The following is a 14,559-nucleotide window of genomic DNA, read 5'->3' as shown; positions in this document are numbered from 1 at the left end:
GCTCCCGCTCCCCCCGCCCGCGGCGCCCGGAAACTCCCGAACGGCCTCGGCCGTTTCCGCCGGCCCCCTGCCGCCTCGGGCAGCGGCGCATGCGCGGAGTACCCACCCCCACCCCCCCCCGCCGTGTCACGCGCCGGCTTGCAGGCCGTGCCAACTCTCGCGAGAGGCGGAGGCTCGCGAAGATGGCGGCGCTGTGCGGGAGCTTCACGCTGTGCGGTTTGGGTCCCAGCGGCCGCGTCGGCCTCGGCGGCGGCCTCCTGGCGCTGGAGCCGGGCCCCGACCCCGACCACGTCCTGCTCACCGACCGCGGCAGGACGGCCACGCTCTTTAAGGTACGCGCCCGGCCCGGCCCCGGCCGCCCGGCCTCGGGAAGCGTCGCCGCTGCCGCCGGGCAGCCCCGGCCCGTGGGAGGGTCCCCGCGCAGCGCCTCGGCGGCGGCTCCTCGGGACCGCTCTCCCTCCTGCCCCGGCCGGCCTGTCCGGAGGGCGGCGGGGCCCAGCTGTCACCGGGCGCCCCCCGCCCGTGCGCGCCCGCTCCCCGCGCGGCCGCAGGCCGCCATCCCTCGGCTGGAGGCGGGGCAGCGGGGGACCTGGCGCGCTGCCGCCGCCCGGGCGCCTTCGGGACGGCCCCGGCTCCGGGCAGCGGGGCGTCCGGCCCGGCCCGGCCCTGCTCACCTGCGCTCTTCCGCTGTTCCCCGGCCCGTCTGCCGGTGGAGCGGGTGTCGGCTTAGGCGGTTGCTTGCGTGTTTCTCCTTTTGCTGATTTTCCCTCTCTCCGTGCCCCGTTCCAAGAAACGCTTCCATCCCGACGCTGCAGGGTACGTAACGTTTCCTTACGGTAGCCAGGGTGACACGAGCGTTTTGTCCGGCTGTCCCTTTTGTGTCAGCTGCCTTCCTGTTGGCTGGAGGAGGAGAGGTTTAGTTTGCAGCACTTGAAACTAAAAGTATTTTCTGGTATTTTTTAATGTATGCATATATTTTAGTAGACCATAATAAGAAACCTTAGGAAAATATTTGGGTTTATATTTTTAAATTGGCTTTCATATTCATGGGGCTAGGGATTGTGTCTTAGTGGATTCCTGATACAACCTCCTTTGGGTTGTTTAGTCCCACTGCTGAGACCACAGGCGAGAACGTAAATATGTTGGTAAATATGCCCAACGTAGACCTAGACTGAGGAGAGGGGGTTGAGTACCCTCAGAGCAGCCAGACGTAAACTGTACATAACGTGAGTTTAGACAGTAAAATTCATTGCTCTTGGTCTCAATATGAGACCACCAAATGCGCGTGGTTCTGTGCATGATTGTGTTAGTGAGTAAAAGTAACTTACACTAGTGATTGAAAGTAATACCTTCACTTTGGAAAAGCCATGTATCATACCTGTGCTTCATGGCGTAAGCCCATCCGACTATTACAGGTCAAAGTTATTTCTTATGCAAAAAGAAATAATTTTTAATTAACGTAGGGTTCTCTCATGTTACTCTGAAATTTTTAGTATTAAAGTCAGGAACAGGAATGCTCGAGCAGAAGTTCTGAGTATAGAAGTTTCCACATTTTAGTATTCTCACTCAAATCAGATGTGGCTACCTTGCACTTCCTTTCTGTCATGAGAAAAATCCCCAAAGCATACCATGTTATATTTTAACTACAATGTCTTTCTTCTGACTCTTGTAGGTTTCAGATCAGAAGCCACTAGGTTGTTGGTCGGTTAAACATGGGCAGATTATCACATGTCCAGTTGTATGCAACTTTGAAACTCATGAATATATAGCTGTTCACGATGACAAGGTGAGATCCTTTATCTTTTCCTAAAGGAAAAAAAGGGTGTAGTGAGTCTTCTGAGCGAACGTAGATAGGGAAGAAATCGGCGGTGCTAGATTTCTGGCTAAATGTAGACGCACGGAGCTCTCGGCACCCTCGTGCAGTTCAGGTCGTCTCTGCTCTTTGAGAGGACAGGGATGTGCAGTTCTACGGCTGCACAGTGTGTTCTTTTCTTAGTGACATGAAGACCGTCTGTGCTGAGCACCAGTTATGCAGTGGCCTTTTAAAAACTGAAGCGTTCTCAGTGAAGAACACCTCATGCATACGTTCTCTAAGGATAAGTTAATTCTCTTGTTGCAGGCTGGTTGACATTTAGAACTGCATGATTATTGTACTGAAATGGTTAAAATAGTTCATACCTGCATCCTTATTTTTCTGCTCATATTTTACAGTTAAATGTTTCCTGTTTGTGTACGTGTAGCATTTGCTCAGCACGTGCTGCACCTTTGGCTTTTTTTTATTGTTGTTGATGAAATATCTTTCCTGACCTTTTATGGTTCTCCTTGAAACGTTCTCTTCCAGATCAGGTCATCTGTATCTTAATCTGTCTCCATCGCTTTAATCTACTTTCATTTAGAATTCGGCTGTATCTTTTTCCTTAATCTTACTCTTTCCTGTCCTTTCTTTCCAATTCAAGATTTCTGAGCTTGGTTTGTATTCCTGTTGTCTCTGCTTCAGCTTCTTCCCATGCAAACTTCCCCATAGTCATTCTCCACTAAGGTTACCTTGAATACTTCCTCTGTCTTTTCCTCCTGTGTCTCAGTGACGTGCAATTGCTAGTATTCTGTGTGATGAGAAGCCTATATGTTACCATTTTACTGTGCTTAAAAAATGATACTTCTCTTAAAGGTTTTAAGAATATGGAAGAACAAAGATATTAACTTGGACAAAGTTTTTAAAGCAACGGTAAGTCTCTTACATGTGTTCACTTTTATGTTAATGTTTTGAATCCTGGTGGAGGGAAGAGATGCTAGTTTGCATAGTACTAGTAATATTACATTTTAGTTGACCATTGTCTTAACTTGCACTTCACGATGTTCTGGAATATTGCAAGGAATCCACTCAGACTGAGAGACTTGATCATCAGAGTATTACTCTTAAAATGATTCGTATCCCAAGTCCAAAGTTTCAGAGGACTTCCTTTAAAGATGGTGAATTATGTTCAAATACAGATTTTTCTGTTCTGCTGGTGGATGTGTTAACGCTTTGTGTTATGCTGTATACCAGTTGTTTGAACTCCTTACCCTCAATTTTGTTTTTTCTGATGTGATTCAGAAATGTGATGCTCATTGGGATGCTTTCCTGGCTTTTTGTTGGGTAGTGATTTGCGTTACCCATAGCATTTCAGAAAATCGGCAGCTACTAGGCCTACATTATTAGGAATCTTACAGGTTCATCATTCTTCTATGACTTGTTTATTGAAAGAAGTTAAAAAAAATCACGGATAAAACACTTGGCTTTCAAGGTAATGTACTGGAGAACATAGAAAATGTTTTTTCTATATAGCTTTCAGCAGATGTATACAGAATACATTCACTATCCAATGGAGGGCCAGTGGTACTATTCAAAGGAGGTGGCGTTCGAACTTTAGATGTCCTTTTGGAAGCTCCACAACAAGAAATTGAAAACATTATCTCAGACGAAGTCATCAAGTAAGTGATACAATTTTATGAAGCTTGCTTCTTGCTCAGAGGAATTGATGATGGTGATGAAAGTTGTTCCCTTTTTTGAGGGGGTAGGGGAGAAATCTGAAGACCGAGATCTTGGGGTTGGGTGGTTTTTTCCAACATGTTGTTTTTAAAATCTTGAATTATTTACACAGATACTGTAAAAAAAAAAAAAAAAAAAAGAGGCTGCCTAAGGAATAGTGGTATGACTTTAAGTATAGTCCTAGAATTTAGAAGATGTTCATACAGCTTTCTGGTTTTAGGTGGAGTGAAGCTTTTATGGAAGGTCAACAACCTGTCTTAATTTTCGCTACTGAGAAAGTGAGTTGAATACTTTTTTTAAAAAAAACTTCCATAGCAGCAAATCTAAGTGCTTTTTCTAAAATCCATTGCCTGTTCCATTGGATTTTAAGAGCTTTTAGTGAAATCATTATCCTGATTTAGTCAATATGCTATATAAGTATTGTTTCTGATACAAGAGTTAAATTGACGTTGTGTTGCTTTCAGGGCTGAGGAGCCTGGCTCTTAGAACTTCAGAGAACAATTAAGATTACAGTAGACAATTGTGTGACTCTTCATTGCCCTCAAATACTTGCTCGTTGTGAAGAACTTATTAAATAGGATTTATGTTTTTAAAAAAAAGAATTATACATGAATCTGTCTTTATTCAAATGCTTCTTCCTGTGAATCCATTTGTTGCATCAAATTAGAATTTTCTTTATGTGCTTGAGTCTGCAAACTTTTCTGAATTAGGCTGTATGTCCTATAGAAAACACAAATTCCTAATTTTGCTTAACATCCAAAGTTAAGGAGTACTAATATCTGAATTTCTGTTATCTCTTCTTTGTGTAAATTAAAGGAAAGCTTTATTTTCTTTTTTGTTTTAGGATGGGGATTTTTTTGTCTACGTACAGAAACTTAAGATGAATAGCCTACACAAATATAAGCTTGAACAACAGGAATTATCTAAGCCACTGAGTTTCACGGCATACATAAAAAATCAAATGATCACACTTCTGTGTTTGTGTAAGTTATATTTTCTAATGGCATGTGATAATAAAGCAAGGAATTGTATGGAAGGACATAAAATGTTGGTATTTGTGAATTACTGTTTAATATTTTTAGCTCTTTAAACTTTCTAAAACGGCTAGTGATAGAAGCAGTAATTAAATCTTGATATTTTAATGGCTGCAAAGGCCGACTGTTCCTAAATGTTATGATTTGTACCTTGCAGATCTCATGCTAGCTATACTTTTATTTTGCTGCTTGGCACCATAACATGTCCTTTAAATATCCTGTATTATTTCTTCTTTCAGCAGTCACTGGGTTTTGTTCTCTTTGGATGTCCTCTTGCCATATCGTATCAAATAGTTTTTCCGCAGTAACAGATGATAAGTGTCATCACTTTTCTTTGACAGATTCCAATGATGCTGTGTACAAGGTTCTGATACCTCTGCAGCAAAATACTGAAGAGGAAGAGCAAATTTTGTCCAAGTCACTACTGCTAAACCTTTCGGTATCTGGAAGTGTTCTAAAAGGAACTTCTTTCGCTGTTCTTGATAAAGACCACATCGCAGTATTAGGAAGTCTAGCTGCATCTGGTGAAGAACCCAAAGGTAACTTGAAAAATCAGATTAAGATGTCGTAAGGTCTAAAAATTTCCTTAGGCAAAGCACTAAGCAGGATATAGTGCAAATAAAATGTTAGTTGGCTCTTGAAACTAGTACGTAGCTGAGCTGTGCTGTTCAGGGCGCTAGCCGGAAGATAACCCTTACCAGTAAACTGCATAGTGGGTTGCAGAACTATACTCACTGTTGCATTTCAGTATTTGCTTTCATGCTGTTTGTGAAACAGTTGAGAAGACGCAGCAAGAGAACTCATGGATGGAGGGGAATTAAAAGCAGGACTTGGACACTTGTAAAAGGAAACAGACCTAATGTCCTCTAAGAAATCAGTGTCTAAAATCAGTGAAACAAACACGTCAGTTTTATGCCTAAACTTCTGAAGTGTGAGATCACGGAAATTTAAGTCACTGAACATAACGTTTTATGACAAAATGTTCTTCCTGACTGGAAGCCACACTGGCTGCTGTCCCTCTTGCCACAGCTTCTTGTTTAAAGCTCTTCACTGGAAAGCTAACTCATCTTTAGATATTTTTCTTGAGATCTAACCAGAATGACTTAATTCCTAATGTTGAATACATTACTAACTGAGCTATTTTGAAACAGTTATTTCTATTTCCTCAAGTGTTTCTAACAAAGTAGCAGAGGCAAATGTAGCATTTATGTTGCATTTTGGGTTTGCAACATCTATCTTATTTTCCCTAGAGTGCCTAACAATATGGAATACAAAATTTCAGACACTGCAAACTTCAAAGGAACTGCCCCTGGGAACCACTGGACAAGTAAGCTCTATCTTTAATTTGTGATCCATAAGCTTTGCGCATTTGGCATGATAGCAGAGAAGAGACTGGTGGGCTTCAGAGTTCTACTTCTGTCTGGAAGAGCAGTGAATGCCAACTGCTGAAACAAAATTGATACTGACCCATTGATGAGCAATTTTTGTCAGAACATTTAGCGGCAGAATGGTGGCTTACGGCAATTTCTTTGATAATTCAGTATCTTCTCACTTCTGATAGTCTTGATTATTTGGTGAGAATGAAATAGCTAATTAAACAGAAAACCCAGCCAGTATCTATTCTGTTCAGACAAGTTGCAATTGACTGCCTAAATGATCCCTGCATCTCCCTAAATAGCGTTTCAAGATGTTCAGGTGTCAATTAATGATAAGTAAACTGACACCTAAGTAATAAATGCACTAGTGAAATAGAAGGGCTGACTGTTTTTGTCATAAAATTGCACAGGAGGGAATTTAAAAAATAAAATTATCTAGTGGACTTAATGCCTCAGAGCAGCCGCTGTCCTTTAAGACATCCCTGGAAAATACTCAACAGAAGGCTTCTTATTTCTGTATTTAAAATCAGCAGTTAATGAAGGTCTGCTAACAAGCGTTAAACCTACCAAAAATAATTTAATCTGATTGCTGACTTTTAGTTGAATTTTGTAGTAAGGAGTTAAACATCAGCTTGTGCAGGAACACGCTTCTCTGCTCATCTCCTCATTAATGATATGATTTAATATTTTGTAGTTGTGGTGTTATGAGGAAAAATTTTTTTTTACTCATGGGAAAGTGCTAACAGTAATTATGTACAAGTGTGAAACGTCATCCTTGGCAGCTGCTGTGGGAAAGCTCAAGGACAGTCAAACCCCTGGTAAGAATTTTTATAATTACAGTGAAAAGATCTCTTAAAAGGAAAATTTCTGAAATTGTATAAAAATTATTTTAATACAGTCCTATAAAATCAATTGAATCTAAACAGCTTGAAGTAACCTAACACTGTATTCTGTTCCTAGCTGTTAAATTTACTGTTGCTGCGAACACCAAAGCATGCAAATGTCTGAATTTATTGTGGCTTCACTTAAACTGGGTTGTCATTCAAATACGGGAATTACTGAAATTACTGGAATGCTAGCTATGAATACTGAAAACAAAATGAAGTGCTGTCTCCTATAAATTGTTTTCAAAGAGTTTGTGATTAGATCGGGCAATGTCAAACCTTAGTTTGTAAACTTTAGTTTAAAATTGTACTGGCATATTGTCTTTAATTTAGCGATGCATTGGTAAAATGTTGTTGCAAGTAATGCTGACAATAAATTGCGTAATAGCTTCTTTCCTTTCCTCCCAGAGGCTAAATGGAAAAACAGTATGCAAAAAGGGTTATAAAATTACCAGCTGCTGAGATAAAACTGGAAACTTTCTTGGCAGAAAACTACTTGGATTATACTTTAGAAAATACCTATTAGTATAAGAAGTTGATGTAATATTCATACTTTAATAAATGTGCTTTAAGTGTTACCTTCATATAGTTTCATTTTTGTGTTCACAGATGTGTCTTCATTTGTAAACTGGAATACCCTTGGAGATGAAGAGCTGGTGGTTTCCTTTCAGTCACAGCAGTCTGTAGCTCTAAAATCTGAGTCCAAAATGACTGTAAGTTAGCATTAGGAGCATGTGAGGCTTTTGTTTTGTTTCTCTTGTCTCTTCCCCATGCTGGTACTTTTACTTTCAGGTGCTTGTAGCAGGAGGAAATTTCACTTTGTGTTTGTCACTCATTGTTTCTAACACTGTTTCTGGAATTGGACTACCCAGTTACTAATTGTAATCTGTGCAGCAAGTTGACACATGAAGTTCCTAGTTAATCTTGATTTAAATCGTTAAAAATATACTATCCTTTTGGAGCTGAATAATAACTTTTTGTTTTTCTTTGTACTAGTTAAGATCAAAAAGGAATGCTGTTGCTAAAGTACAGCCAGATACCGTATCAGTTGGGCAGCTCTTACTAAATCTAAAAGTAAGTAAACCGAATATCCTAAAGTAGTGTTTCAGACACTCTCAGAATATTCTAGTTGTCTTAAGCTATTGTCTTTTTCCATGTCCTCTTGCACATATCAAGTTGATGAAGCTGCCTTAAACAGGTGAGTTGGAGGATATTACTATTACTGTGCTAGAATAGTATTTGGACATGGTGAAATTAAGGTTTTGTCATAGGAGTGTGTATTAAAATAGGAGTTCTGAAAACTTACACAAATGTGTTCATTTTTAATGAAAATCTTCTCTTACAGTAAATAAGGTGGGAGGATATTTCACCTGAACTCTGCTTTTTTTTAAGCTTTTTTTAGATTCTTATTTATGGTTTTAATTTTGTTGGACACGTTTTGGATCTAGAAAGTCAGAATGCTAGGAATTCCACTGCAAATATAGCAATAAGCTGTTTAGCTCCTGTCTAAAACTTGCTGGAAGTGTTGTGATACTTCTAAGTTGCATCCCTTCCTGTGTGAACATACCTACAGCTCAGCTGTGGCTGGACATCTTGGTAGCGTTACTGAAGTAACAGGCAAATAATCCCCGAGCAATTATTGAAAGATACTGCTTACCTGAGTTCAGAGTGAGTAATTACCCTCATTTGGCTTTCATGATTGAGAGACTCTACCAAAACGCAGAGTGGTGAGGGGTTTTTTGTAAATTTTTTTAGCTTGAATTCCAAAATAAGTTGGTTTCTACTTGGTCTAATTAGTAACAGTACAGTTCTCAAACCTATGCCTTGTACTTCTGAGTTGCACAGTATTTGTCATTTTCAGGATGCTCCTACAACTGTATTTGAAGAAGAATTGAGACAATTGATGTCAAAAGCACAGATGCCGGATTTCCAAGCCACCATTGGATGTGTAATAACTGCCCTTATAAACAGATGTAAAACAAATCCGAAGTACTACCCTCGAAATTTCCTGCTACAGATAGTCCAAACCCGAGACTTGTCTTACAGGTGATGATTCTGCATTTTATTAATTTTAAGGAATTGTCTTTAAAAATAAAAAAAAAAAGTAGAAACCCAATTCTGCTCAATAAAGCACTCTTGAATTATCAGAATTTATTATCGAAGGTGCTTATGCTTATTTTCTGATGAAGCTGACACTTCCCAGATGGATTTTTGTGTAAAACAAGATTAATACATCTGCATTAGTTGTCAGTGTAGTTCTCAGTGGGTATGAACTATGCAGCCTATTCTTTTCATACTCTTACAGTTTATGTCCAGATTTAATGGCTGTTGCTTTGGAGAAAAAAGATGTGCATCTCTTACAAATCTGCTTACAACGGTTTCCAGATATTCCTGAAGAAATTACTTACGCCTGCTTGAAAGTATTTTTAAGGTAAGTTGGAATCATTCTTTTCTTCTTCTTCACTAAACCAAGCCCCTTAATAAAAAGCTGTGCGTTGCCAAGAATGGCTTTAATTTTATAGATGAGCAATTAATACTGTGCATGAAATTCTTAATTCTGAGTACGGTGTATGTTGCAGTCTTGCAGACTGACAAACTTCTTACAAGATGTCTGTTGCGTATGTTAATTCTAAGAACTCTGTAAATGGTAATTAAATAAACATGCCTTTTGGTAACACTGCTGGCTTGAATGGCACTCGCATCCTTCTATATATGTTGTTACAGCTATCTGTTTACTGTGCAACAGACTTAATTGGGAACTTACCTGGGGTAAGAAGCCCACAAAAAAAGATCAACTCTTGTAAGTTCATGACAAAAATGGTTTTCATATCCCAAAAAGGATGAAGTTTTAGGTAGGCACTGTAACCAAAAGAAAAGACTGTTGTAACTCTTCCTCTGGGCTTCCAGAGCAAAAAAGGTTCTTTTTTTATTAGAAACATCAAATCTTATTAATTTCATACCTTAGAATTGTCAAATACTTATTACTAAATATTAGGAAAATCATAACTGTCTTATGGGTTGAAGCAGTCCCACTAATGTCAGAATACAACAGTCGTGAATGGGGTATAACCTTTAAATCAGCCCATGACGGAATGTCTAATAATATAGTAACTTACACTGTTGGAATAAAAGAGCAGGACATGTATTGTTCAAGGTTAATAATTACAAAATATTAACTGTTCTCTTATGGCCTTTATTCATTCTGCAAGGTTCTATTTTTAGTATATGTTTTTACTTTTATAGTAAGCTCCAAAGAGTTCGTAGTGTGTACTACTATTGGGTTGATAGCATTGCTGATTTTTAAAGCTAATAATTAAAAGTATTAAATGTATGGAATTTTCTTCTACAGCATTAGTGAAGCCTATCTTCAAAGAATAGATGTGAATCTAGAATCTGTAATTTGTTACATTGATATTGAATTCAACAATAAAGAAGTTAAGACTGAAATTGTAGAAAATGGTTTCAATGCAGAGCGGGAGCAAGACATCTGGGATACTAAAATCACAAAGGAAACCCATCTGACGGCTGACGGTGAATTCTGCCCCGTTGGACCACAGAAGGCAGCATTATTGTATCCTCTATGTTTTAATGAAGGAAAGTCAGTGCATTACATGTAATGTGAATGTTTATATTTAGTATTACTAAAAGACATCTTCTGTTATTGTTGAAAATTTCTGAGAAGTTCTGGTAAGAGAACTTCCTACTCAGTAGAAAAATTGTTTAGAATATAAGTAGAAACAATTAACTTTTAGAAAGCATCTACACCAATTTAAACTTATATTATTGCAAAAGTGTAAGAAAACTTTGTCTATTCAAGAGAAAATAGCATCAGTGATTTTGATGTTTGCCTGTTGAAACACATTAGCCAATTACATACTTGCAGTAAACAGAACTGTTCAAGCTATAACTGTATTGTGGTATGTCAGTTGTTATACATATTTCATGATAGAAATAAGGGAGATTTGAAAAGCTTAAATAGGACCTCTCTCAAAGAACCTAGAGAAATATTTGCATTAGAATTCACTTCAGTTTGTAGAAACTGGTATTTTTTCCTGCAATTTTATTTCCTTAATAGTGCTACACAGAAATGCTGTTCTCCATTCGGCTTACAGTGAAACATTTCTTTTGCCTCATCTGAAAGACCTTCCAGCTCAGCAAGCTGTTGTAAGTATGTTAAAATTAAAAAGTTTAAAAACCCGTATTATTTTGGGGAGAGGGAAAGGGAAGAGAGTTTTTTTCAATTGTATATCAGAAACTTGCCACTCTTACTGGAGTCTGAATCACAAACTAATGCATGAAAATGAAATTAAGATGCCTAATAAGATTTAATGTTAACTAATGTAACGTTTTTCTACATACATGTGAAACTTTTATTAATTTTTGTAGTCCTTGCTTATTTTAGAAGATGTAAGAAACCCTCTTTATGACTCAGTCTACTTGGAAAATGTTGTTCATATTTTGTTAGCAAGTATAGTACCTTTTCTTGATTTGGATGCTTTTTAAGAAAGGAGCAAGACATGCTAATTTAGTCAGTTCCATCAGAAACAGAAGTTTAGAAAAGATGAGAAAAAAACTGTACGCTATGTAAAATGCCAAATGTAATACAAATCAAACGCAAATATTCAATCTCTCATCCTCTCAGTGTAAAAAAACAGAACCAAAACCAAAAAAACCCAAACAAACAAACCATCTCCCCTGTTCCTCAAAACCTGAAATAAAATTTCAAGAACTGCACGTATCATAGTACCTGAGCATATATGTGGCTTTACAGTGATTCAAAAAAACCCACACATGAGAACAAAGCTGATCTTAGCACTGACCCATCTCCTTGAATTCTTTTTCTGGAGAGAGAAAGAAACCTTTGATGTGCTCAGCACAAGATGATGTTGACCTGATTCTGACCGTTAGCAACTTACTGTTGGCTACTGAAAGTGAAACTGGGACTAAAATTTTTAATGTTGATACAGTTTTAGCAAAGTTACTAGAAAAGTCTGTGTCTGAATCAGTTTGCACTGACACAATTACTGGAACAATGATTACCCCTGAATGTAACTTTACACTCAGTATTGCTTAGTGAGAGTTTTCAAACATCTAGCTACAGATGGTGTAGGAGAACCATAAAACTTATTTTAGATGCATAGTATACAGGCATTTATGTTGCTTTTAAAAAAAAAAAAAAATCCTTGGGATTATTACTGTGTGTAGGACAAAACTCGTTGGTCTATTAAATGTTTGTCCTTTAAAAATATTCTGACTTTTCTACTCTTAGCTGTTTCTCAGGTATTTATACTACCTGTATGTGAAATGCAGTGAAAAGATTAATACCACTCTTCCCGGAATACGCTCTCCAACTATAAATCAGGTGAGAAGCCAGTTCTAAGAGTTGTACTTCCTTTGGTTTCTGTGGTGTGTAACTTAGTCAGCAGTGAATATCTAAAATCAACTGACATCTACATTCATTCTATAAAGTATTGTCTATTAATATAACCTGTATGAAGTCAGATGTAACACAACACTTTTTACTATCGGAAAATAAATACACTGCCTGAAAATAGGAAACCACGCATTTTGCATTAGAAGTTAATGTTTCAGAGTTCAGCTTTTAAAGCAAAATCCGTGTCATTTGCATATCATAAAGTGTAAGCATACTTTTCTTGTTTGTCTTCAGATTATGGATTGGATGTGCCTATTACTTGATGCTCACTTCACAGTTATGGTGATGCTACCAGAAGCAAAACAGTTACTTTCAAACCTGCATAAGTTTGTGAGAGCCCAAGTAAGTTCCATCTTCTGGGATAATGATTTCATTTCAGTATGGATTTAGAAAATGGGTGTTAAGGGCAGGGCGGGGACAGACAACAAAAAATTATATAGTAAATCAAATAATGTCTGTTCTCCTCTGTATGCTTCTTCCTGAGCATGAAATGGCAGTTGCCTTTCTTTCTCATTTTGATTTCAAAAGCTGCTATATTTGTTTGGTTTAAATATCTGAAATTGTGCAGAACCACAGCTAGTTTGACAGTATAACGATGAATGAAAAGAATTAAAATTCACTTTACGGTCAATGTCTGTGTTTTCTTGTTTTTAGGTACGATTTTACTCTGAACTAAACAAGATTGAAGGAAGTTTGCGAGAATTACAAAGACTCAACCACCAGAAAGACCCTCATACATATTCTATTGAAGTGCTGGAACTTATTTGAATTTGAAATGAATTATTAACAGAATTATTTTTTATTGATTCCTTTTACGACAAGGATGTATTAGCACTCCATATTGGGGATGTGAAAAGTTGTTTTCTACATAGGAGGAGCACGGTTACTCTGTAGCTACATGGGAGTTGTAAGTTTGAAACTCGTGTATTAAAAACTCTCTTTCTGACTGGATGAGAAGCTGGATGCTTGCTTGTATTTTCATGTATAATTTTGATATGCAGTCATAAGAACATCCTAAAATGCCACATGATTCTTGGCAAAGAATTAGTAGGATATTTGCAGTAAGGCTGCAACAGATGTTTCATCAAATGAATTGACAGTTTTATTCTACTTGCTTCTTTTTTACTTAATAGTTGAAGTCTCTAATTAGATTCTTCAGAGTACTCTTATCTCCACTCAGGTTATGAACTATAGATGAACTCATTTGAGTTTGCTTCTTTTGATTTTTCTATTTTTAAGTTGTTTTTACTTTGTCCAAAGATGCCTTTGACATTTACAGACTGTAAATGTAACTTACAGACAGGGAAGGGAGCTTAAGTGCAGGCATAGGGTTGTTACCTAACTCACACTGCTTTCTCTCTCCTATGTGTCATGGTATCACAATTTGGTAGTGTACCCTTTCATGCTTTCCTTTCCAGTCCAACCAGGTCCTCTTATGCTGCTTTTAAAAAAGGGAGGGTGTTGTGTGGCAGTTAGTAGTTAACATCTTGAATTACAATAATCTAAAGCTGTTTTGATGCATATCATATCTGATAAGACCACCTGCATCCAGAAGCTTCCTACAGGTAGGGAGAAGGAAGAGGTATACAGCAGGAACTAGACTCCTTCCTCAAATGAAGAGGCAAAGTGCAATTATTTAATAGCATGTCTTGTTACAATCTTTATCTCAGAGGTTGCCATCAGCTGAAGACGACTGTTTCCTCAAGCAGAGAGACTGCTCCTCTAGAGCATGCTCTCCTGCACAGACTTGCAGGATGGAGTTACTGGATTTCAGCATAATTAGCTGTACCTCAAGACTTCTGCTTTAGAAATTTCTGAAGCTTTCTGATGTTGAAAGATTACATCCAAGATAGTTTCTGCTTTTTAAATACTCATCTCCTGAAATCTTGCCTATGTACACTTGAAGCTTTGGAGGAAGGGGAGAGGAGCATAAAAATAGCATTCAGGCAAAATTTAATGCTGTGGACTTTGCAGTGAGTTTGACATGTCTTTAAGCTGACCATGCAACTGATAACTGTCAGCACAGCTCAGAGCAAGAATGGTGTCTTGCCTGTTAAGTTAGTTCTTTGCTCCAATCTAGCTGAAAATAACTTCTCTTCTTGGATAGTGATTTTTCTCTGATAGTGCTGACTTACACATATGTCACTGGACACAGAGGGAGACATCCAGTTTGATTTGGAGCAGAATGTTGGAAATCATTGTTTGAATAAAAGGCTCCTTAACCTTTGCCAGGTTAAACGTGCCTGAGAATGAACAACAGCATTTTCTTCCTTTCTCTGGCTAGAGCTAGAACGCAAGATTA

The 14,559-nt window shown here is 38.3% G+C and overlaps 1 protein-coding gene across 1 annotated transcript; it reads left to right on the top strand.

The window, feature by feature from the left end:
• Positions 1-182: 182 nt before the first annotated feature.
• Positions 183-13,210, top strand: NOL11 (nucleolar protein 11). The gene is made up of 18 exons (XM_076353698.1): positions 183-332; positions 1,673-1,786; positions 2,669-2,725; positions 3,326-3,471; positions 3,750-3,807; positions 4,374-4,512; positions 4,905-5,102; positions 5,814-5,890; positions 6,634-6,757; positions 7,433-7,536; positions 7,820-7,897; positions 8,685-8,869; positions 9,129-9,254; positions 10,173-10,394; positions 10,909-10,987; positions 12,093-12,185; positions 12,492-12,599; positions 12,912-13,210. Exons 1-18 carry the CDS (start codon positions 183-185, stop codon positions 13,023-13,025), a joined length of 2,172 nt encoding a protein of 723 aa, XP_076209813.1. The 3' UTR covers positions 13,026-13,210.
• Positions 13,211-14,559: the final 1,349 nt, after the last annotated feature.

This window comes from Aptenodytes patagonicus, chromosome 16 (assembly GCF_965638725.1).
Source record: "Aptenodytes patagonicus chromosome 16, bAptPat1.pri.cur, whole genome shotgun sequence".
Lineage (NCBI taxonomy): Eukaryota > Metazoa > Chordata > Aves > Sphenisciformes > Spheniscidae > Aptenodytes > Aptenodytes patagonicus.
Note: the sequence above shows the minus strand (reverse complement) of the source record. Positions and strands in the feature narration are given on the sequence as shown.

Excerpts from the sequence above, each read along its gene's own strand:
- NOL11 (XM_076353698.1), top strand. The coding sequence starts at position 183 with ATGGCGGCGCTGTGCGGGAGCTTCACGCTGTGCGGTTTGGGTCCCAGC. Across the intron at positions 5,891-6,633 it reads CCCTGGGAACCACTGGACAA|TTGTGGTGTTATGAGGAAAA; the intron begins GTAAGCTCTATC and ends AATATTTTGTAG. Across the intron at positions 9,255-10,172 it reads TGCTTGAAAGTATTTTTAAG|CATTAGTGAAGCCTATCTTC; the intron begins GTAAGTTGGAAT and ends TTTCTTCTACAG.